The sequence below is a fragment of the Podarcis liolepis genome, assembly GCF_965112155.1.
Source record: "Podarcis liolepis genome assembly, chromosome: 7".
Taxonomy (NCBI): domain Eukaryota; kingdom Metazoa; phylum Chordata; class Lepidosauria; order Squamata; family Lacertidae; genus Podarcis; species Podarcis liolepis.
Genome location: NC_139561.1, coordinates 5,986,903 through 6,012,389, shown reverse-complemented (window position 1 = coordinate 6,012,389; position 25,487 = coordinate 5,986,903). Strand labels below are relative to the sequence as shown.

The window sequence follows — 25,487 nt, the reverse complement described above, 5'->3', positions numbered from 1 at the left end:
TTTGAGAGTTGCCGCCATTTAAGAATGCATCTATTTTTGGGAGGTGTATTTGGATCTTGGTTGGTTGGACAGGGGGATCTGCCCCTCTGTCTGTTGCCAGATCTTGCAAAGTGATTGGTTTAACTGTAATTTTATTGGCTCATATGCTTAAGAATTTTGTTATGATTCATACTGTCACCTTCTTTGGGGCCGCCTTCAGAATACATCAGTTTAAATCAGGGCATGGGGAAACTTTTTGAGCCAGAGGGCCACATTTCCTGATGGGCAACATTCTGGGAGCCCCATGTAAGAGGCAAGTAGGTTCCCCAGCCCTGTCAGCCTGGCTCCAGGGACAATGCACTCACCCATTTTCATGGGGCTGCAGAGAAACACTGTGTGGGGAGCCAATTAAACTTTCTTCCATTCCAAGTCTATCTTTATGCCTCTCCCTAATATTTCCACCAAGACACTGGTGTTTCTGTAGCTGGAAAATGACTCCACAGATCTATTGTCAACATTCTCATTTTATTTTATTAATACTTCATTTTATTAATATATTTTCCAGAAGCAGAAAAAGCCCATACAAAACATTGCTTTCTAAAATATACATCTGTTGTCAGCACTTCAAAACATGATACCCAGCTTCCATTTTCCTCTGGGTCGATTTTAAAGACACCCACACAATAACAGTCCTTTCTTGGCTGGATGTATGCTGAACAAACAGCTTTTTCCACATGAAAATAACAGCTTTCAAGCATAAACTGTTCAGAAGCATCCAGGCAGCCAAACAAGCCAACTGAAAGGAGGAAATAAATAGCACCTCCAAATTAATCTTCCTTAGCAGACGAAACTACGACTACTTCTTAGGCACCAAGGCAAGAGACTTAAACTAGATCAGTCTTCCCCTGGAAATTTTGAACTACTCTCTCATACAGGCATACTGTCAGGGTCTAATGGGAGTTGTAGCCCAAAACATTGGTGGAGGAAGAATTCTAAAGAGGCCCAGCCATTGTCGTGGGAGAGAAAAGCTCCTCCCCTTTATTGTTTCTCTCTGCATTGCCCCCGCCTCATCAATACTTCACAGCCAACACAATGTGGCACTTGTGCCCTCCCCATGAGGGTCAACTGATCTGGCATGGAAAATTCTATTGCACCATCCCAGCATACGTTTCTAAACCATAAAGATTCACACAAGTCTTCCTGTATATCATCTGGAAATGGAACTAGGCAACCAAGGTAGAGTGAGAATCAGGCACTGGGCATTGCACACTCCAAGTGGCATTTACTCCAAGCCACTTGCCATTTCTCCGTCTGTGTCCAGCCTTTAACCAAACAACCATCAGTTGTGAGTCGAGGACCCGCCACCCGCATAGGAGTATAATAAGACACAGAGACACATTATTTTAGGTTAATGGGCAAAATTAGGCCACAACTTTTATTGGTTACAGCATGTGACCAATATTGGCATTGGATGAAACAGCAATACCAAACTCCACGGGAGTCATATCAGGGTTAACAGCCAGTGGGAGGAGCTTGTTGATGCAAATACAACTGGAAGCTCCCCCATGACGTCACCGGGGGTCGTGCCATGGCCCTTGCCACCAGCAGGGCATCGGACAGGATCCACGACCGCCGGATTCCTTTAGCGGAATACCCAGAAGAGGAGGGGTAGATGATGGCCCATACCCAATCCTCCAACACAGCACACACATTCCAATCCCTAACCGCCAATACCAGAAAGTTGTGACAAATTGCTACGAGGCAGGCGAAAAAACCTGAGGCTGGTGCCAATTTGCCAAATGGATAAAAAAGTCCTACCAGGCCCCTTGGGCAACCAAGGCAACCAAACGAAGTCCATAGCAAGGTCAATACGCAAAAGAAGCTGACCTAAGAGGGAGGGAGGGAGGCAGGGAGAGCCGAAGAAAGCAGGAACAGGCTGGGAGCTGAGCGCTGCCGCGGCTGTTTAAATGCGGCTAGCCTCACCCACCAGCCCCGCCTATTGGTCAGCTGGAAGGCTTGGGCGTGGCAGCAGAAGCAATCAGGAGCAGGGAGCCGTACACACCTCCCTGCCCCAGCGGAAAGCTGCTCCCGCTCACAACCCCTCCCCTCTGGGAGGAGGAGAGGCCTTCTTGTGACACATCTGACCACAATAATAGAATCATATAACTGTAGCATTGGGACCCCAAGGGTTATCTAGCTCAACCTTCCCACAATGCAGAAATCTCAACTAGATCGTACATAACAGATGACCATCCAACCTCTGCCTTAAAAACTCCAAAGGAGGAGAGTTCACCACCTCTTGTGGGAATATTTTCCACTGTTGAACAGCTCTTACTTTCAGAAAGTTCTTCCTGATGTTTAGTCAGAATCTTCTTTCCTGTAACTTGAAGCCACTGGTTCAAGTCCTAGCCTCTGGAGCAGGAGAGAAAAGAAGTCTGTTCCATCTTCCATGTGACAGTCCTTTATGAAGGCTAAACAAACCCAGTTCCCTCAACTGTAGCTCATGAGGCTTAGTTTCCAGACCCTTGATCACCTTGGTTGCCCTCCTCTGCACACATTGCAGCTTCTCAATATCCTTCTTAAACTGTAGCGCCCAGAACTGGACACAGTACAGTGGTACCTCGGGTTACATACGCTTCAGGTTACAGACTCCACTTAGCCAGGAAATAGTACCTCGGGTTAAGAACTTTGCTTCAGGATGAGAACAGAAATCGTGCGGCAGCAGCGGGAGGCCCCATTAGCTAAAATGGTGCTTCAGGTTAAGAACAGTTTCAGGTTAAGAATGGACCTCCGGAACAAATTAAGTTCTTAACCCGAGGTACCACTATACTGAAAGTGTGCTCTGACCAAGGCAGAATACAACATCCCCTCAATTCCTTTGTCCAAGTAGTCTATAAAGATGTTGAACAACAACAGGCCCTGTGGCACCCCACTTGTCACTTTTTTCCAGGATAACAAGGAACTGTTAGTGAGCACTCTTTGGGTTCTGTCAGTCAACCACCTACAAATTCACCTAACAGATACCTCATCAGTCCACATTTTACCAGCTTCTCCACAAGAATATAATGGGGGACTTTGAAGAAGGTGACTGAGGGGGAAGAGACCCCAACCACCTTCCCAGCTCCAACCCGGAGAAGAAGCTTTCTCTCCTTCATGCTCAACTTCACACTCACCAGGAGTAGAGAAGGGTCATCACGATGACTGTGGCAAGCAGCTGGGGGGGGGGGGGAGTGGACAGGCAGACCACTTCAAAACCAATTACAGAGAATCCATCCCTGTGTTAGAGAGACGCAATGTCCCTTCAGGTACAAAGAGTACAGCATGACATCCCGCCTTCCTGTCCAAGCTTCTCACTCCAGTATCGAGATCACAACATCACATACCAGAGACTCCCCCCCAGTGCTTTAACACATCCTTACTGCTTCAAGAGACAGCAGAGCTGCAAAACCTCACTTTGGTTTTATTATCAGGAGGTAAAATAGCTTGTGGTATTGTGAAGAGCACTGGTTTTGGAGACTTGGAGGTGTTTTGGTTTTTTTTAAAAGTACGTAGTCATACAGACCTATAACCTGATTTGATTCACCAATAAATTTGTGGGATAAAGCAGAATAATTTGTGAGATAAAACAGAATAATTTAAGAGAGTCAAAATGGTGCAGTTCTTAGTACTGGGGCTGGGAGATCAGGGTTCAAATCCCCACTTAAGACATGAAGCTCACTAGGTGATCTTGAGCCAGTCACTTACTCTCAGCCCAACCTACATCACAGGATTGTTGTGGGGATAACATGGGGAGGAAGAGAACTATGTATGCTACCTTGAGCTCCTTAGAGGAAAAGTAGGATACAGTGGCGCCACGCAAGACGAAATTAATTCGTTCCGCGAGTTTTTTCGTCTTGCGTTTTTTTTCGTCTTGCGAAGCACGGTTTCGGAAAAGTTTTGGAAAAGCTTCAAAAATCACCAGAGTCTTCAAAAACCTCAAAAAAGGCTACCACACCGCGTGCTATGAGTTGCTCCTCGAAGTCAAGTCGCAACTGTATTAGCGGTTTTAAGAAAAAGGAAACAAACTTGCAAGACGTTTCCGTCTTGCGAAGCAAGCCCATAGGGAAAATTGTCTTGCGAAGCAACTCAAAAAACCAAAAACCCTTTCGTTTTGCGAGTTTTCCGTCTTGCGAGGCATTCGTCTTGCGAGGTACCACTGCAATTAACACCACCACTAGAAACAACATGTATAAAGTTAACACATTTCTGGAGAATTAGAGGTCAGGGCCAAACTACAGTGATGTTTAATGCAACTTCATGTTAGGTGCAAAGTTCCATTTAACACTCTCTCTCTCTCTCTCTCTCTCTTTTTTCCATAAAATATTTATTAAGGTTTTTTTTAAATAATACAGTAAAAAAGAAAAAAGAAAAATACAAAATAAAGACAGTTTTAAAAAAAAGACACATATTTTCTATCACTTATTTTCCTTTAATGTATTCCCGGACCTCCTTTGTATTCCACTTCAAATTATTGGTTCAGCAAAACCTTACCATTAAATTTTAACCCATTTATAACCCTTTTTTCATATTCTCTTAAAGCATTACAGCTGGAAACCCCTTAATTACTATCCAACATCATTCTATCCTTCATTAATTCTCTCTCTCTCTCTCTCTCTCTCTCTCTCTCTCTCTCTCTCTCTCCCTCTCTTTCTCTCTCTCTCTCTCTGTTTGTGTGTGTGTGTGTGTGTTTACTATTGTGTAATATTAATAAAAACCAGAGGGAATCTGTGGAGAAGGAATTTAAATATTTCTACCTCTGATGGGGTCCAGTGAAAAATCTGCCTGAAGCTGGCAGTCGTTTTGGGGAGAAATCCAAGCAGTATAAGGGGAGGGCCCCACCACTGTTTATACCAGAGGGGAGGATGCATTTAAATGCATATAGGTCAGCAAGCAGAGTCAGTGGTACTGATCTTTCAAGTCCTTGTTGAAAAGCAGAAGTTCTTCAGAACCCCTCAATATTGCTGCATAGCAAGATCACAGCAGAAATCAGAAACAGCAAACATGTGCTTGCGGCCCTTATCTTACAGTTTTGAGCAAGAGGGATCTGAACCGCCCCTTGTTTCAGAAGGTTATACAACTAGAGAATGTCACAGAACCATTTTACTGCTCTCTGTGCTGCCTCCTCAATTATTTCACGGTGAAAAAGGCAATTCCAAGCATTGTCCACCCTGTGACAACTTCAGCTCTTTAAGTCTCAGTGTGAGAAGAAGAAAATTCTAATGTGTAGTAAATAAAACTCTCTACGACCCAAACATACCGCCAGCTTGTTAGAAGCCCTTTTCAGCTGCTGCCGTTCTAAATGGCAGCTTAACAGCATCAGAAGCGAGGCAATTGCATAAGCAGCAGAGAGCACAGGGCTGCAGAGTGGTCCTGAGCACAGATGCCAAGCCAGCAATAAAATGCAGAGGCCAATGTAGGGCAGGCAACCTTTGCTACAAGGCAAAGCAGAGAAGATGGAAATCTCAGAAAGGAATTGCATCATCAGAATGAGAAACTGCATTCCACATGCTCACTGTTGTCAGGGAGGCGGTAACTAAACAGTAGTAATTTGGTCTCATTCACACATCACAGTAAGCCATGGTCTGAAATAAACTATGGCTTACAGGGAACAGGCAGCATGAAGTCACACCCTCTTTGCTTCTCCCAAGTCCCAAGCTCAGAAATAAACCCCAGAGCAGCTGGCTTTCCATTATGTGCAATCCTCCCAAACGAACCACGAGCAAAAAACAAACCTTGGTAACCACAAGTACTGATTTACATGCAACTCTAAAACACTCAGATTGGGAAAGGGGGGACCAAAGCGGGCATAGATGAGCAGCACGCACCATCGTGCTGTTCCTTCACAGTAAACTGTAGCTTACCAAAGACCATGGTTTACTGTGATGTGTGAACTGGGCAAAAATGTAGTCCTTCCTTCCTTCCTTCCTTCCCTTTTTTTAGTGTTTCAAGCATTTTACATACATTTCCTCAGTGATCTTTACTATCAGCTCATCTACACACCACCAGAAGGGTAAACCAATCTAGTAGAGCAAGTAAAAAGGTATATCTTCATCCACCTGGCAAATTCTTTCAGAGGAGATATTTGAACTTCTCAGTTCCCTTTGATTGGGGTGAGTGGCAGGTAAACAAGCACTACAACAATGCCTGCATCTGCCATGGCTACGATGAAAAGGCAAAACTGAATGAAGGCACAAAACTCCAAGGCCTGTATTAAAATGCTAACGTAGATCTATGTAAATACCCCCTTAAGCCAGCAATAACCTTTTCAGCTTTCAAAATCCAGTGCAACACAGAGAGAGGCCTCTGCTGTCACAATAGTTTGGAAGCAGCATATATAAAGCTCATGAATAAGCCCCAATCCGTTCAGACTGCTACTCAAGCAGAATGCAGAGGGCTTGTTTACATGCTCAGCAATGCCGAGATGACAATCCCTTCAAGCTCATTCGTTTCAAGGAAGAGTCAAAGATAAAAAATAAACGCTGGCACAAGATAAGAATCAAGGAAATATGGGCCTTGACCCACATTGCCACTTCTTTTGGAGAAAACAAGTCACCTCACCCAGGGAACGCTGAAAGCAGTTTGCCATTCTCACCAAGCACATGATGCCCCAGACTCACTCTCTCATATCCAGCAAAGTACCTGAGGAAGAATTCACAGGTGATCCTGGAATTACCTGCACCAACAACAAATTGAACTGAATAAGCCACAGCTGACCACCCTGATTTCCAGTGCAGCTGGAAGCCACTCATTTCTGTTGGCTGTCCAAAGAGGCCAAGTTAGTGCCAGAGGCAAAGCAGGCCTAAGGAATGGGAAGGAGTCCTAGTTGGGTCCCCTGCATGCACACACACCTGACATGCAGGGGACACAAGATTAACCAGGAGTGCCATCAGTTAAAACAGTCTCCAGTAGCAAAACTTGGAAGAACCCCTGAGAACCAGATTCTACCCTTGAGGTCTGAGTTAGGGAAGCTTTTTTAAACTAAGAGCTGCATAAGGAACAGAATGTGGCAGCTAGACTGGTGACTGGGGGCGGCCGCCAAGACCACATAACACCGGTCTTGAAAGATCTACATTGGTTCCCAGTACGTTTCCGAGCACAATTCCAAGTGTTGGTGCTGACCTTTAAATCCCTAAACGGCCTCGGTCCAGTATACCTGAAGGAGCGTCTCCACCCCCATCGTTCTGCCCGGACACTGAGGTCCAGCACCGAGGGCCTTCTGGCAGTTCCCTCCCTGCGAGAAGCCAAGTTACACGGAACCAGGCAGAGGGCCTTCTCGGTAGTGGTGCCCACCCTGTGGAATGCCCTCCCACCAGATGTCAAAGAGAAAAACAACTACCAGACTTTTAGAAGACATCTGAAGGCAGCTTTTAATGTTTGATGGACTACCGTATTTTAATACAGTGGTACCTTGGGTTAAGTACTTAATTCGTTCCGGAGGTCCTTTCTTAACCTGAAACACCACTTTAGCTAATGGGGCCTCCCGCTGCCGCCATGCCGCCGGAGCACAATTTCTGTTCTCATCCTGAAGCAAAGTTCTTAAGCCAAGGTACTATTTCTGGGTTAGCGGCGTCCGTAACCTGAAGCGTATGTAACCCGAGGTACCACTGTATTTTGCTGGAAGCTGCCCAGAGTGGGCGGGGTATAAATAATTTATTATTATTATTATTATTATTATTATTATTATTATTATTATTACTATTACTACTACTACTATTATTATTATTATGGGGGCAGAGGAAAAGTGAGCAATGCAATGGATTATGTGGCTATAGGTTATTCCAGCCATGCAAGACTCATATGCATGTGTGTTTACATAAACACACCGACAAGGAAGAAGCTTTTTATCACAGTTCAACGGCATTCCAAGCACAGCAAAGGATGCAGTCCTGGGTCAGTGAGGGGTATGGCTTGGGGAGAGCCCCCCACAGAGGGGCAGCTGGAAGAGCCTGGAGGGCCATCATCAGCCCCCAAGCCAGAGGTGCCTTATGCAATCAAAGGACATCCCTCAGCAGTCCGCAACACAGAATTAATAGGGCCACTCATCACTGGGGTTGTTGACTACTGCATAGCAAGACACTAAAATTCAGCCCCAACTAGTCTTCGGAATAGAGAGGCCTTTCCCAGCTGCCTGAGAGGTCTGAAATAGAGTCTTGAATCATCAATAGATTTTTTTCCTCTGCACGCTCCAAGAGCAGCTCTCAAAGCTGGCCTGTTCTGCTCAAGTGAAAACTAAGTGTTAGATCAGAGCCTGGCTAAGGGGAGGCAGTCGCCTTCAGTCCACCCCCACTTTTGCACCACACCTGAAAACCTGCTGGGTGCAGCATTAGACCATTGCGCAACCAGCTTCAATTAGAAGTGTAGTTTTGATTATCTCCATAATATCAATTAGTGCAGCACACTCTCTGCTTTCTTAAATGTTTTTCCACCAATATCTTTCCTTAAGCGTACATCTCAAGTTCTGTAAATTGTGAACCTAGCAAAGACATGAATTTATAATAATATTCTACTTATTTTCATATTATTTATTATAGTTTATCCTACCTTTCCAAAGATACAGGTTCTCCTGTTTTACTGTCCACAAGTCACAACCACCCTACAGAGGCAGGCTGGGCTGAGTGACTGGCATCCTCAGGGGTGAGAAGGGATTTGAACCCACATCTCTAGAGACTAGCCCAATACTCTAACCCAGGCTTTGTTAATCTGCTGCCCTCCAGAATGTCATGCTGGCTAGGACAGATGGGAGATGTAATCCTAAAGATTTGGAGGGCACCCATTTGGGGAAGGCTGCTGGAACTACTTCACTGCCTCTTTAAGAACATCTGCTGGGGGCTTCCTGTTGAGGGAGTACTTGGCCATGAGCACTGTCATTTAATGATTTGTTCTCAATTTGTTAATCGCCTTCTACACAAGCATCCCAAGGCTACTGTGTTATGCATTTTTCATGTGAACACTTGATCTAATGGAAAGATGGTCGACGCATGTTTTAGACAAGAATATATATATAATTGTTCATTACCTTGAGCAACACTGGGTATTAAGTTTCAGAAACAAAAACAAGCCATCCCACTACAGGTGATATTGGGACTATGCAGAAAAGTTGCAAAGCCCATTCAAACGCGTAACAGCAACCAGAGATGATCAAGACCAACATCCTTTTCTAAACAGCGAACCACCGAGATCCAGCGGCGTAGCGTGGGTTGTCAGCACCCGGGGCAAGGCAAGTAATTTGCGCCCCCTAACCCCTAACCTGCCGCCGCTGCCAGCTTCTTCTTGCTGCTGCCTGGTCTGGTCTGGTGTGGTTCTCTCCCGCGCTCAGCGCTGCGCTGGGCGGCCGCTGCACTGTCCCTCCCCCAGATAGTCCCTCGCTCTCTCTCCGCACCGCACGCCTGGCACCCACCCCCTCCACAGTGGGCGGCGACCCGGCGGCTCGGATCGGATTCGCACAGCCAGCACTGCAGTGAGAGAGAGTGAGTGAGCCAGGTAGGGGCAGAGAGCTGCGAGTGCGAGCGCGCCCCCCGGATGTTGTGCCCGGTGCGGCCGGCCCCCCCTGCACCCCCCACGCTACGCCACTGCCGAGATGCCTTTAGAAACCCCACAAAGAATGAGAGCAACAGCCTCCAAAAACTGGCACTCAAGAGACAAGTTGCCCATGACCTTCAGCCTATCACAGCTAGCAGCCTTTTCTCTGTCCTGAATCTCCTGCCATTCAGCTCCATTGGATAGCCCCACTAGGTGCTAGTAAAATAAAGGCTTTCTCCTCCCTGTCCATAATTTTGTAACACCTCCATCATGACATTCCCACTTGGTAGCATTTTTCTCAGCTGTATCACCCCTTTCTTGCAGGAAAGGCTCTCCACCTCCTCAAGAATTTTAGCTGCCCTCTTCTACACAGTTTCCAGCTCTACAATATTATTTTTGAAGCACAGGAACCAGAACTGCATACAGTACCACACAATACATACATATTTTATTTGTATGCTGCCTTTGCATAGTTAAAATCATGCTCAATGTAGTTTACAACATGAAAAAATAAATAATTACAAACATAATAGTGGTCATAAACAATAAATAAAACATCAAAATGTACACAACTAAATTGAAATAATTTCCACATAAATAACATCTAAAATAAAGATACAGAACAAAGATTTAAATAACAGCAACAACCCCGCCCCCAACAACCCCCGCTAAACTATACCCAAAGAGTCTGTTCAGCAGCCTCAGCTTTTGCAGCTGGAGTCGGTCAGGGCCCTGCCCTCCTAGACCAGGTCAAAAAAGGCCTACAAGGCAAGGAGCAGGTCTTCCAGGACTCTCAGCCGAAATGGCTGTACCGTAGTTTTATATAATTGCATTATGGTATTGGCAATTTTCCTAATGATCCATACAACGGAATTCTTTTGAGCTATTCCAAACTGTCTGACATTTCACTGACATACCCAGCATTACCTTATGATAAACTGCTAGTACACTTGCAAAACTAAACAGAGTTAAGTATGGTTTCAAACTGGATGGGGGACCACGTATTGAGATTCCTGCATTGCAGGGGGTTGGACTAGATGACCCTTGGGGTCCCTTCCAACTCTACAATTCTAGGATTCTATGTCTTTACTGTTTAGGCACTGCGGGTTCTGACCCATCCTTGTATATGAGGAGTTAAGATCCTTTGCTCCAAATTCCATCACTTTCCACTCACTCACACTGAACTGCCATTGTGCAACCAACCCTGGTGCCCTAGCAGAAGCCAACACAAGAACTCCTGCGGCTGCAATGGGGCTTCCTGGCCTTGCCAGCACGCCAGTCCACTCTGGATTGTTACAAGAGCTCCCAGAACAGGAGGAGAGATTGGGCTCCTCCAAGCATGTTGCTCACTTATGTACAACTGACAATGCTAGAGCCTAGAGCAAAACACATTCATTTCGTATTTAAAGTTATACTCCTCCTATATTTTTCAAATCTATTTTCTTTGGTCACGCTTGCTGGTATTTACAATTCTGAGTTGTCACAATATACCAATAACTGGGTAAAAAAAGGTAAAGGACCCCTGACAGTTAAGTCCAGTCGCCAACGACTCTGAGGTTGGCGGCACTCATCTCGCTCTATAGGCAGAGGGCGCTGACGTTTGTCCACAGACAGCTTTTCTGGGTCATGTGGTCAGCATGACTAAGCCACTTCTGCCAAAACCAGAGCAGCGCACAGAAACGCCATTTACCTTCCCGCTGGAGTGGTACCTATTTATCTACTTGCACTTTGACGTGCTTTCAAACTGCTAGGTTGGCAGGAGCAAGGACCAAGCAACGGGAGCTCACCCCGTCATGGGGATTCGAACCGCCAACCTTCTGATCAGCAAGTCCTAGGCTCTGTGGTTTAACCCAAAGCGCCACCTGCGTACCAATCCACACAAAGGCTGTCCCATGTCCCTCAGAATGATTTGCTGTGTTGGCCTTGCCTGGCCCTGACAAGTGACTAATTCTGCCCAGAATCAGTCTTGGGTGTCAATGTATTTGGATGCAGACTCAGCAGAATACCTGTCTCCAGAGGAAGCGGACTATTACACAAGTCAACTCTCTGGGCTTAGCTTTTCCCATTGGGAGGCACACACAAAACAATGAATCATAATGCAAAACGCTCACTCACACAGAAAGAAAAGTGGTTCCCTGGAGGGCCGGACCTTAGCTTTCACACTTCAAAGCACAGACACTTGTGAGGTGCAAGAACAAAGCATGCTTCAACTTTTTTCGATTCAAGAGAAACTGCACTGCCCACTTACACCACAAAGAACTCATAACCCACCTACTTTCAGCAGCCAGAAGCATCATAGCCAGACACTGGAGAGACCAGCCAGGAGTAAGCATGGACCAATGGTACCAAATAATATGGGAAACAGCCTTACTAGAAAAATTAACCAATAAACTAAAACTGACACGGGGACAAATAGAAGAAAACACCTTATGGCTCCCCTTTATCACATGCACAGCCCAACAAGACAACGACAAAAATCCACCAACAGCATACAGATCAATATGGCTAACCTCATCCAAAACACCCGCCCACCCCACTCACACATGAAAACAAAGACCACCACAGCCAACCACAAATGAATAACCACACCCTAGGCCAACCCCAACCTCTCTCACCACCAAAGGAACACAAGTGAACAGGAAAGAATGTGCACAAGCAACACTGACACCAAACCCTACATGTAGTAAGTAAAATAGAAACATCGCCACCCGACCCCCCCCCATCTCTCCACCTCTTTCCCCCTTTTCTTCCTAATGTCTCAACAAATGAAACTGATCTGTAAAAATGTTACATGGGGGGGGGGAATACGAGAGACATTGCAAACACTTTTGTAAATCAAGAAAATCTTTAATTAAAAAAAGAGAGAGAAACTGCACTGTGGAATACAATAACAACAATAACAATAACAATAAAACAGGCAGCCTAACTGTGCATACAGTATAACAAAGTTTCTCCATTATAGCGATGATAAATAGCATTTAAATTACAAGGAGAAACACATGGAATGTGTCAGAGTGCGCAAAAGCATGACTCAGCCAAGAGAATCAGTCAGGAGAAAGCCTAGATTCACAGATGTGCCTGAAAAAGTTTGCTGCTCTCGTTATCTGGACCATTTCCTTTCTAGACACCCCTAAACCTCCTTGATAAGCAAACATGAGAAGACCATGAGATCACATGCTCCCCTCTTCCTGGTGGGTGGGCTACTTTATCCTCTGTGGCTAAGACTAATAAGGATTTATCCATCTTTCTGTTCCCTCTCTGGGAAATGGCATTTTCAGAGAGGAATATAAAGTTAGAGAAAATCCTGCAGTTCTACATAGATGTTGAAAATTCTACATATAGCCCAGGTGCAAAAGTATGGTGTATATCTATGTTAATTTGGGGGGCGGGGTGGGAACAGAGAGAGGCACTATTCTAGAACAGGCAGCCAGGGGAAACCTGAGACTATGGCCAGTGATGGGGGTCGGTGCGTTCTGGAATATTTTGATTAAGCATTTTCCACTGCAGGAAATCAATAGAGATATTATTTTCACATCTCCCATTTCTATTTAGAAAGCAAAACTAGTCATCAAAACTTTTGAATGAGTCAGTCATGTTAATTTTCTACACTTTAAAGTATGGTAAGTTTTTTCCTATATCTAGAAATAGTTGAGCTGAAGCATGTTTTAAGAATAAAGGGAAAAAATCAGTAGAGTGCACTTAAGTGTACTTTAAATGTTATATTCAAAATCAAAGGTTACTTTAAAATTATTTTTAATGGAATACTCAATAGTACATGCTTCCCCTACGTTAGATATTAAGAAATGGGAACACTGAAAGCTGTTAACCTACAAATTTTAGAGATGTCTGAAAATCTGGGTACATACGTTATGTGCTTCCTAGGGAAAGTCACCCTGGGGGGAAAAAATTACAAATTTAGATCGGGTTGGTATTGTGGCTGCTCCAGTTGCCTAATTTCACTTGCAATTTATTCAGTCATTATGTAATTAATTTTATTAAAGGGTGCGTTTCTAAAACTGGAAAAATCTCCAATGAAAAAATATAGTAACAGTAAAAAAAATGGGGAGGGGATCATAACCATCACTACCTATGAAACCCAGAGTTTTTGTTTTTAAGGGCATTAAGAGCAATTGAGAAAGTCCTTACCGCTCCTAACTCAGTACAGTGGTACCTCTGGTTGCGAATGGGATCTGTTCCGGAGGCCCGTTCGCAACATGAAAGGAACGTAACCCGCAGCAGCGCGTCTGCGCATGCAAGGGTTGTGATTCGCCGCTTCTGCGCATGCGCGTGACATCATTTTGCGCGCCTGCACATGCAACGAAACCCGGAAGTAACCCTTTCCGGTACTTCTGGGTTGCCGCAGGACGTAACCTGAAAGAACGTAACATGAAGCAGACGTAACATGAGGTATGACTGTAGTCCGTTCTTAAACCGAAACCCTTCTTAAACCGAGGCGTGCTTTCCCTAATGAGGCCTCCCGCTGCTGGTGCCCTTCCACCATTCAGCTTCCGTTCTTAGACCAAGGTAAAGTTCGCAAACCGGGACACTTCTTCCGGTTTTGCAGAGTTCTTAAACCGAATACAGTGGTGCCTCGCAAGACGAAAAAACCACAAGACGAAGAGACTCGCGGAACGGATTAATTTTGTCTTGCGAGGCACCACTGTAGTTCGTAGACAGGGCTGTTCTTAAACTGAGGTACCACTGTAGTTACTTAAGAGGACTGAGACTCAACTACGCTGGGTTATTTATTTACAGTGGTGCCTTGCAAGACGAAAAGAATCCGTTCTGTGATTCTCTTCGTCTAGCGGTTTTTTCGTCTTGCGAAGCAAGCCCATAGGAAATTCGTTTTGCGAAGCACCTCCAAAACGGAAAACTCTTTCGTCTAGCGAGTTTTCCGTCTTGCGAGGCATTTGTCTTGCGGGGCACCACTGTATTAAGAATAAACCAGTCAACAGACTGCTGGCCCACAAATCTTTTTCTAGCCTGTCTGTCTGAACATCCCCAATATGCTGGTCATGTGTGAACCAGAAACATAACTTGTGGAAAAACTCCTTCCTGGTTATCTGTAATAATTAGTTAAAAGCAACAAGAAAAATGGTTGCCGACAAGCCTGAAATATCTTGTCAGACACACAGGAGTCTGGTTGACTGCTTGTTCTCCCATTCCCAGAAAGAGTCCCTTGGCAGTGAACTTTATCTCTTTTGATTACCAACACACACACACACACACACACACACACACACAGAGAGAGAGAGAGAGAGAGAGAGAGAGAGAGAATGATTGCATCTTATGTGCATTTAACTTGCGTGATTTCAACCATGTGTGGCTGAAGGCAGGCTTGCTGAAATTGTGCAACTTAAACCCAAGCAAGCTGGAGAGCTTGCAAGTTCTTTTGCACTGAGTCCGTTTGGGGTTTTCCAGTGCAAAGAGAGTTGTTATGCTCTCTGATTTGCTTGTGGGGGCAAGGCCCATTCAGCTTTCCAGTTCTGGGATGCTTTTGCAAGATCACATGGGGAGATCCAGGTTCCCGTGTGATCTCGTATGAGCAACCCTAGCTTTCTGGAGCCGGCGCACTAAGAGACGTTATCCAGTGCAAAAAGAGCTTTAACCTCTCCGCCCTGCTTGCTGGGAAAGGTCCGTCTGGCACAAGAGCTCTGGGAGTACTGTGGATTCTCTCTGTACCCCCACCCACCCACTAGCCTACAACAGCTCCAAGGGTTTGGGTATATGTGATTTTCATGTATAACCCAGAACCCTTGGAACAGAACTTCTGCATAAGATGTGAGCACTCTATCATGCATTCTTAGCTTCACCCTCTAGGGAGCCTCTGCTCTGTGGGTTGAATGTGACCCTCCCCAGATGTTGTTGGACTACAACTCCCATCACCCCTAGCTAGCAAGGCCAGAGCTCAGGAATGATGGGAGTTGTAGTCCAACAACAACTGGGGACCCACAAGTTGAGAACCGCTGCTCTAGCAACTGCCAGGCTGTTGGTGCTCTTCCCACACTACACCCGCTGACAACTTTGGCTGTCAGTGGCTCCTCAAGGTCTCAGATGGAAGTTCATTCGCAGCCCTGTTACACAAGATCTTTAAGCTGAATTTTCCATGGAGGAAACCTGGAATCTATATGCAAAGCAGGTGCTCTACCTCCATTTATGGAGCCTAGTTCCTCGTAGGGAGTGGGCCTAGAAGAGTTGCTTTCATATGCAACCCCATCCAGCTGTAAATATCAACAAGAAAGCCAAGATTTGTTCACTCATGAATATGCACTGCTTGATTTCTCTTCGTGTGATGACTGACAGTTCAGTGTGCAAATGGGCTTCAGTGCAACGTATATGAAGGGAAGGGAGTGGGTGGCACTGTGGTCTAAACCAGTGTTTCCCAACCGGTGTTCCGCGGCACACGAGTGTGCCGTGAGACATCGGCTGGTGTGCCGCGAGATGCCTGGAGGGAGGCGGGCGAGTCGGGCGGCGAGAGGCGGGGCGGCGGCGGCGAGGAGAGGCCGCGCCTCCTGCTGCTGCCTGGCGCTCCTCCTCGCAGCCGGCAGCACTGCCTGGGCGCCTCCGCGTGACTCTGCCTCGCTGGGTTTGGTCTCCCAGCAGAGACGGGTCACACGCGCCCCTCCCTCAGCCTGCGCGGAGGGAGAGCCAGAGAGAGGCATCGCTCCTGCGCGGCGGGAGAGGGAGCAGCCGGAGCGATGCCCCAAACGAGCTGAATTCCGAGCGAGGGACTGAGGGGGGAGGGAAAAAACTTTCACTTTCGTGCGTCCCTCCCGGCGTGACGCTGCGCGCTGACGTCACGGGGCGGGGCTTTAATGGTGGTGTGCCGCGAGATTTTTTTTCAGTAAACAGGTGTGCCGTTGCCCCAAAAAGTTTGGGAAACACTGGTCTAAACCACTGAGCCCCTTGGGCTTGCCAATCAGAAGTTTGGGACGGTGAGCTACAGTTGCTCTGTTCCAGCTCCTGCCAACCTAGCAGTTTGAAAGCATACCAGCACGAGTAGTTACCGCTGCAGCGGGAAGATAAATGGCATTTCTGTGAGCTCTGGCACTCATCACGGTGTCCCGTTGCGCCAGAAGCAGTTTAGTCATGCTGGCCATATAACCTGGAAATCTGTCTGTGGATAAATGCTGGCTCCCTTGGCCTGAAGCGAGATGAGCACCGCATGGTCCACACCCCACAGTCAAGTTTGACTGGACTAAACTGTCCAGGGGTCCTTTACCTTATATGAAAGGACGTTGGGAGAAAGAAAGGCTTTTTCTGTGGTGTTTCATCTGCAATGGCTCATTCACACACACACACACACACACACACACACACACACACACACAGCTATTACCCAATACTGTAGTCATGATGAGGGACAGGTTCACACACACATTTGAATGTTCCATCCAGCAACCTGCACATGTGAAAGAGGTTACAGATAAATCAATGCAAAGCCTACAGAAATCAAGTGCCAGTGAGCCAGTTTTTATTACAGTCACATGACCTGTACAGGTTAAAATGCAGAGCTAAATTAACAAGGAATAAAAGCCATCCAGTTTGTCCAGTTTAACTAATGCAGCCAGTCAGCTGAACTCTTAGGTGCGCAGCAGTTTTTGAAAGTTAGTCATGCGCTCAGTAAGATATGGAATCTTGCCAGGAAAAAACAATGCATAACCAATCTTATCCAGGAGCTTGGGATGCAGGTACCAGCAAGGATCTCATGCAATGTACTGCTAAACAAACTAAACGCCACAGCTTAACATGATGTGTAAACGTGGCAAAGTCCCAAATCAGAATGCAAGTCACACAATACATATAAAGTCTTAGGGACTCCACACCTTACATGGGCACAATCAAGATTGAAATGGAATTCTCCAAAATCTCCCTGCCCTAGATTAACACCATTGATAGAACACTGAATTTTGCAACCGCAAACCCGCTACGAGGTTGTGTTATGTTAAGAAACCAAGCCACAGACATGCATGTGAGAACCAGGTACAACCGATGGGACATGGATGTGGGAACCCCCACAGGTAATCCAGCCTTAAGTTTCACGAGAAGCAGAAGGCATGGGAAGGGTAAATAGAGTGTACAATTCTGGACACCTCACCTCAAAAAATATTATAGCGCTGGAAAAGGTACAGCAAATGGCAACCAAAATGATCAAGGGGTTGGGGCAACTCCCCTATGACAAAAGGTTACAGCACTTGGGGCTTTTTAGTTTAGAAATGATAGAGATGTGTAATATTATTTGTGGTCAGGAGACAGTGGATAGAGAAAGGTTTTTCTCCTTTTCTCATAATACTCAGGACCATCCAATGAAGTTGAATGTTGGAAGATTCAGGACAGGGGGGAAAAAGTCCCTCTTCGTGCAGCACACAGTTAAACTATGGAACTCACTGCCACAGGAAACAGTGATGGCCACCAGCTTGGATGGCTGCAAAAGAAGATTAGACAAATTAATGGAGGAGAGAGCTATTGATGGGTACTAGCTGCAAGGACTATCTTCTACTTCCACTGTCAGAGAAAGCATGTCTCCAAATACCGGTTCCTGGAAACCTCATGTGGAGAGCGCACTATTGTACTCAGGTTCTGTGAGAATAGGACAATGGACTAGATGGGCCTTTGGACTGACCCAGCAGTGAGACTCCCCTTATGTCAGACCTAGTTCTCAAAAACTGAAGAGCAGGTAACCCAGCACCTCAAGACTTCAGACAGCGTGCTGGTAAAGGTAAAGGGACCCCTGACCATTAGGTCCAGTCATGGCCGACTCTGGGGTTGCGGCGCTCATCTCGTTTCATTGGCCGAGGGAGCCGGCGTACAGCTTCCGGGTCATGTGGCCAGCCTGACAAAGCCGCTTCTAGCGAACCAGAGCAGCGCACGGAAACACCGTTTACCTTCCCGCCAGAGAAGGTATCTACTTGCACTTTGACGTGCTTTCGAACTGCTAGGTTGGCAGGAGCTGGGACCGAGCAACAGGAGCTCACCCCGTCGCGGGGATTCGAACCGCCAACCTTCTGATCGGCAAGTCCTAGGCTCTGTGGTCTAACCCACAGCGCCACCCGCGTCCCAGCATGCTGGTACTTGCATGATAATGAAATGTTCCTCCATTAAATAAGAACATCAGAAGAGCCTGATGGACCAGGCCAATGGCCCATCTAGTCCAGTATACTGTTCTCATAACGGCCAACCTGTGGGAACCCAGCAAGTAGGACCCAAGCACAACAGCACTCTCTCTTCCTGTGGCTTCCAGCAAATGGAGCATTGCTGCCTGTACTGTGGAGGTCGAGCACAGCTTACATAGCCTTTGATAGGCCTCGCCACCTGCATGAATTTGTCCAATCCTCTTTTAAATTCACCTAGGTAGGCGGCCACCACTGACACCTGTGGAAGCCAGTCCCATAGTTTAACTACAGAGTTTATGAAGGAGGACTTCCTTTTGCGTGTCCTGAATCTTCCAACATTCAGCTTCATCGGATGTCCACAAATTCTTGTGTTTTGAGAGAGGAAGGAAAACTTTTATCTACGCTCTTCATGCCATGGATAATTTTATAAACTTTTATTATGTTCCCTCTTACTCGCCTTTTCCGTAGGCTAAAAAGTCTTGAGTCCTGCAACCTTTCTTCATAGAGTCGCTCCACCCCCTTGATCATTAAGGTTGCCCTTTTCTGAACGTTTTCCAACATTGCAATATCCTTTTTCAGGTGAGAACTGTACATGGTACAGTGGTACCTCTGGTTACCTGCTTAATTCATTCCAGAGGTCCATTCTTAACCTGAAACTGTTCTTAACCTGAAGCAACACTTTAGCTAATGGGGCTGCCACACCACCACCGCCACGCGATTTCTGTTCTCATCCTGAAGCAAAGTTCTTAACCCGAGGTACTATTTCTGGGTTAGCGGGGTCTGTAACCTGAAGCGTATGTAACCTGAAGCATACGTAACCCGAGGTACCACTGTATTCCAAATGCACTTGCAGCATAGATTTGTATAATGGCAATAAAATTTATTATTGATAGGAAGCCTGCATGTCAGTAAAAAGGCTAACCTGAAACCTCCCTCCCTGTCACCTTGATTCCGAAGAAGCAGCACTCTGCATGGTGATGACACCAACACCTTCAGCCTGGAGGCAAAGAGACAAAAAGTCCAACTCCCTAACCATTGGCTAGAATTAGGCCCAGGGCCTGCCTCTCTGCCACCCAACTCAAGTATGGCCTTAATTTCACTACTGTTTGAAGAGGAAAAACAAGGCAATAATGAACACATAATGAGCTCTCAGCAGTAGTTTGTTCCCAAGCAGGCACTTTATCCTGTTTAGCCAACACAGTTCTGGTACACAACACACACACACACACACACACAGCGCAAGGAGATCACAGCAAGAGAGCAAAACTCTCAGAGGAGCATGTGTGACTGATCATTTTCTCTGCCTTTCCCATAAGGTAGATGGGGTGGGGAACCCTCGGGCCAAACAGGCAAACTAAGTACATGCTTAAGGCACCAGCAAAGCAAGGGCAGGCACACAATGAGGGTTTTTCCAATGACATTTGGTATTTCAAGAAAAACATCAGAGTAGTCACAGTAGGAGAAATCAGAGCTTGTTAGACTTCCTTACCCTCCACTCCACACTCTTCCTCCATTTTTATACTCCTTAGGTTCATTTTATGTTCTTGGGTTATTACTTAATCCCCACCTAAACCAGGGCACGTCCTACAAACGTATGTCAAAATAATGTGAGGCAATCAGATCCAGTGATTGATTGATTTTAAAGTTTAGTATTGTTTTTGTTTCAAATTACAGAAGGGAAGTACCATAACCTTTTCAGTGCTTAGGGGGCCTCTAAAGTTCTTAATCTGGCCCTGCCCCTCTCCAAGGCACATAGCCCTTCCTGCTCCCACACCCTGCAGGCAAAGGGCGTTCTCTGTAGTGGCACTTTCCCTATGGAATGCCCTCCCATCAGATGTCAAACAGATAAACAACTATTTGACTTTCAGAAGACATCTGAAAGCGGTTCAGGGAAGTTTTTAATGGTTGACATTTTATTGTGTTTTTAATATTTTGTTGGGAGCCACCTAGAATGCCTGGGGCATATATCGGTGGCATATTACATACATACATACATACCCTGTTCCATTGCTCTCCTCCAGTGCTTTTGCTTGCCTGGAAGTGTGTCCTTGAACTGCAATAATACCTCTTGCTTGCCTGCATGGAGTTGGATTTTTGCATGGCTGGAAAGTAATCTACCACACAATCCTAAGAGTTAGCTCTGTAGCTCCACCAACTTTTGCCTCTGGAGGTCCCACTCACCACTGGCATGTGTCCCCACCCAAAGGTTCCTCATGAGCCAATGCAGCCACTGGATCATAAAAGGCCCCTCACCTCTGTCCATGAGAGCATCCTATTGCTGAATCAGGTTTCTTCAGAACACAAAAGCCATTCAACATTGGGAGACACTTACCCACAGATTTATCAGAAAACCTTAACCTTGAAGGCCTGCTAAAGCCTTCCCTGATCTGCTGCCTTCCAGATGTGTTGGACTACAACTTTCAACCCAGCCAACATAGCTAATGCTGGCTAGGGCTGATGGGAGTTGTAGTCCCAGCCTATCAGGAAGGCTGCTCTAGAGCAATCCTTTGTGCAAGAGTCTTTCACATGAGATAGTTTATATAAGCCAGGTTTGGGGAACCTCTGGCCCTCCAGATACTGCTGAATCACAATTCCCATAATTCCTCATCGTTGGGCCCTGCTGGCTGTAGCGGATGGAGTCCACCAACATCTGGAGGACCACAAGTTCCCCAGCCCTGACACTGGAAGTCAGGTTAAGCTTTTAACTGGGTCAAGCTGGTTGTAATGCAGTAGATTAGAGGTCAAGTTGTAAAGTCCCTGTTTCAAATCTCATCTCCCACCATATCCTCAGTAAGGCACTACCTTCCTGGTCTCAGCCTTCTATCTACAATTGAAGATGGACATAGAAATCTAACAAATAGAACTGGCCTGTCTTAAGAGGCTGCGCCGAGGATAACCTAAAATGACAGGCATGGGATGGGCATATTTCAACATTTGAAATACACCATATAATGCTAAGTGCCATTGTCTGTAATAAAACATGTGAACGTAGAATTTTAATCACTTTCCCCCATTTTATAACATGCACTGATCCAAGAAGCCCATTACAAGTAAGAGGCCAAAATGCAGGACCGTGTTTCCTCCTCCAGGCTCACACAGACCATTCAGAGCTGATCATGGAAGGGTTCATTTTTTAATCCTACTTTTTGTCCAAAGAGCTCAAGATGGTATACACAGATATCCTCTCCACCTTTATTTATCACAGCAACCCTTTCAATGTAGGTTAGACCAAGGGCTCACCTGGAGAATCTCATGGCCAAATGGGAGCCCCTGGGCATTTCTGGCCCCAAATTCAACATTCTAACCGATACACCAATTGAGCCCACATGGACCATACTTTGTGTGTTGAGTTTCTCCATCAAAAGAGGTCACCAGAAGACACTGTATATATATTTGCCTAATGATTAGACACCATGCATTAAAAGCTACATTTAAACACATACTTTTTACAGCCACCCCTCCTACCTTTCACACAGCATCTACTTTATGGGTGGCCTCATAGAAGAGGGTGCACATTTTCTGAGAAATGCTTGTGGTGTCCAAACCTGGGGTGAGTGAATAAAAACTTTCAGGTGATTCTGCCCTCTCCACTGAAGCTTAGTTAATTCTGCAGGCTCAGACCACAGTTTAAGACACATCCCCAAAAACCATGGCTACCAAGCCACCCTTTAGAGCCCCCTGAAGCTGTCTTTGTGCTATTCATTTATGTTCTTCACCCCTAATCCCCATTATTCTGGGACCATCTCAGAAGCCCCTAAGCATGCCTTGAAAACGCACGAATTACTATCTATCCATGCACATGCACCCAACCTTGCTCTTTCCAAATCAAATATGCACCAGAAATCTCAGTCACAACATTTATCTTCCTCTTAAAGCACCACCCTGAGAACAGGATCCAGGGAGGAAGGCACAAACAACGCCATGGAGAGGAAGAGGAGCAGTTCAACAAATTTTGGAGGAGAGAATCCTCCCAGTACAAGGTACAGATCATTTCCTGCTCCTGTCAACATCACATGGAGGATCTGCCGGCAAGTTATTTAATCATCTTCAAATGAGGTCCTCTGTTTCCTGCGGAACAACTTACGTAGTAAGCATGAGCAGAGGCAGAGCGTATCTGTAGCTTAGTCCTGAGAGCACCTCATAGCCAGGGCCTTGTCAGATGCCAGTAGAGGCAGGTACACAGTAGACAATTCAGTCAAAATAGTGCCTCGCCATTTTTTATTGGCTTTGTTATTTTTGGAGAGAGAGAGAGAGAGATGACGAGGGCTGGCTTTTTGCCCACTCCCTATCTCTACTCAGAAAAATGCCTGCGGCAATTCACCATAACCAGCAGCCTTTGGCTTGTTCTAGGTGAGCATCAGCCTTGGATTCAACACACTCAAGCATCTTTTTCCAAAAAAACAAACGCTTCGTGAAAAACACTGTTCTTTGTAAACGCAGCCACACTGTCCCTTCGGGAAAGCCAGCTCAATAAAATTTACCTTGGCACAGGGATACAGTACAAACAACAACCCTCTCAAATACCTCTGCCCAGTTCTGCTAATAGGGGTCTTTCTTTCTTAGTAACTCAGGTCTTATGCAATGTATTATCAATTCTAAACTGTACATTTCCCCCTCTTTTTAAAGAGATGCTGTCCGATTACTGACTCCATGCAAGGCCTAAATAATACTACAATTGTGAAGGTCAAAGCTAAAGTTCCATATATAATTTGGGTTTTTTCCTACACTGGGGAGTGGTGGGGGAAGACAAAGATTCCCTGAGGTATCTCAACATTCTAGCTAGACTGCACCAAATCAAGTTGAAGTAAAAAGCCAAGGGCTTTCTGCACTGCAAACTTTATGATCTTTATGGACCCCTGTAGGAATCTCCTTTAGTCCTTAAAATGTCACCCAGATTTCTGTGGGCCACAAACCCCAAGGTAAGCATGCATCTTACATGTGTGCTTTGCGCTTGCTACACAAAGGCACCATGAATAAATGACAAATTTATCCCTATGCATCCAATTATCCCTTTACTTAATAGCACTCAAACGAGGGGGGGGGGAGGGGAGAGCATGAAAGGAAACAATTCACCCCCTTAATATATGCACCAATGCAGCCTGCCATATTACATAATATTGTTGCCAATTGGGGGGGGGGGAGTTTTCCAACTTATATACTGTTAACCCTGGCTCTGTTTATTTGCATTTGTAGAAACTGGAGTTCCAAACCATTTTTTTTATTGTTAATTAAAACACAGAATAGACAGTAGCCACCAATGCTACCATTTATTAATTTGCCTTGACACAACATTCTAGTGCAAAGGTGGCACCCATGTAAAGTGGCACGTTTTCTTGAAAGGAGTCAGAATGGAAATTTTCTGTGTGAACATTCAAAGAAGGGTTAAGAATCTGCTTCCATTCATTTGTGGAGATGTTAAGAGAGGAGGGGGGGGTAGGGGAAGGAGAGGCAAAACTCCCATCAGCTACATCTTACCTTCCGCCAGAACTTCATCCACAGTCACCTGACACCTCCCAATGTTGAACACCCGGCCTATGTATCCACTCCCAGGCCCAGTGCTACTGCCACTCCCTCCGAGGGTCCCAGAACCGGCCCCAGAGCCACCCTGCTCTCGCCGGGAGTCAAAAAACTTCTTCATGGCTCCAAGAGTGCGCAGCCTAAACACTTTTAGCTTAGCAAGTCCAGTATGACACACAAACACCCCAAATATATATATATATATGTGTGTGTTTGTGTGTATATTCTATATATGTGTGTGTGTGTGTCTATGTACACAGCTCTTGACGTCTTGAAGCAAGACAAAAATTAATCCCTTTGCGGCAAAATATCTTCTTTTTCCTTAGAGGTCATATGCTTTGTTCCCTCTCGCCCACTCCAGGAAGGCAGAGCTTGGGTGTTATTCAGACCTGTTGGGAGGAAGAGACAGAATTAGAGGCTTTTGCCATTTGCTCCAACTGTCTAATAATATTAAAAACAGCATCACCACCCTCTCTGGAGAGAAATATCTCCCTCAGGCGGGGCGGGGGGGGGGAAGAATCCCTTACTCGCACCCCCCCCCCGAAAAAGCATCCCTTCTTTCTACTCTTGAGGTGCCCGCAAAGAAAATAAGGGGGTCCCTTTGCCCGGGGAAAGGGTACGCGTCGTGATGATGACGGCCCCCTTCTTTCCCCCGCCAAGAGTGGTGGGGAGGGGAGAGCCTACTTTTGGGACCCACCGCCCCAGCAAGGCAGGAGAGGGGGGGCCCAGCTGGTGCCCCTACCGCTAACGCTGCATGTGCCGGGGGGGGGAGAGGGGGGGAGAGAGGGAGAGACCCGGCCTGGCCACACTGTTACCATGTCCGCTTCCGCTGCGGGCGCCGCTCCGGCCCTGCAGCATCGCTACAAAGTGGCAGCCGGAGGAGCGCCGCCGGCCGGGCAGAGCAGGAGGGGGAGCCGCTGCGGAGGAGGAGGAGGTGGAGGTGGAAGAGCGTCAAGGGAGGCCGGGGCTGGCCGGGGGGAGACCATGCCGAGCCTTCCTCCGCTCGCGGCCCCCGCCGACCAGGAAATGAACTGCCACAGGAAGTCCCAGTTCCAGAAAAGCTGGGGGGGGGGAGAAAGGGAGGGAGTCGGCGGGCGAGAGGAAGGAGGGCGGAAGAGGGAGGAGGAATCCTCAACGCGCCGCCCCTCCCTTTTAACCCCTTCCCAGCCAGGGAAAGCAGGCAAGCACGCAGCCCCCCCCCCTCTGTCCTCAAACAGAAGCGACGGGTCCGTGAAATAATTCCACCAACAAAACTAGAGGGGATTTTATTTTTTGTTAAGGGGACTTCACATTTACTTCCTCCCTTCCTCCTCTTCTCTC

At 46.4% G+C, this 25,487-nt stretch overlaps 1 protein-coding gene across 9 annotated transcripts in view; it reads right to left on the bottom strand.

Annotated features, from left to right (window-relative positions):
• Positions 1-25,221, bottom strand: part of AAK1 (AP2 associated kinase 1) — a 107,514-nt gene extending 82,293 nt beyond the window's left edge. For 3 of the 9 annotated variants that reach the window (XM_083514131.1, XM_083514133.1, XM_083514132.1), the window contains exons 1-2: positions 24,983-25,221; positions 24,126-24,556 (exon numbers count right to left, since the gene is read on the bottom strand). In XM_083514131.1, the coding sequence (XP_083370257.1) occupies positions 24,126-24,288 (163 nt within the window). In that variant the 5' untranslated portion in view covers positions 24,289-24,556; positions 24,983-25,221. The remainder of the gene's footprint in view (positions 1-24,125; positions 24,557-24,982) is intronic. The other 6 variants (XM_083514134.1, XM_083514135.1, XM_083514136.1 and 3 more) reach the window with 4 other exon arrangements.
• Positions 25,222-25,487: the final 266 nt, after the last annotated feature.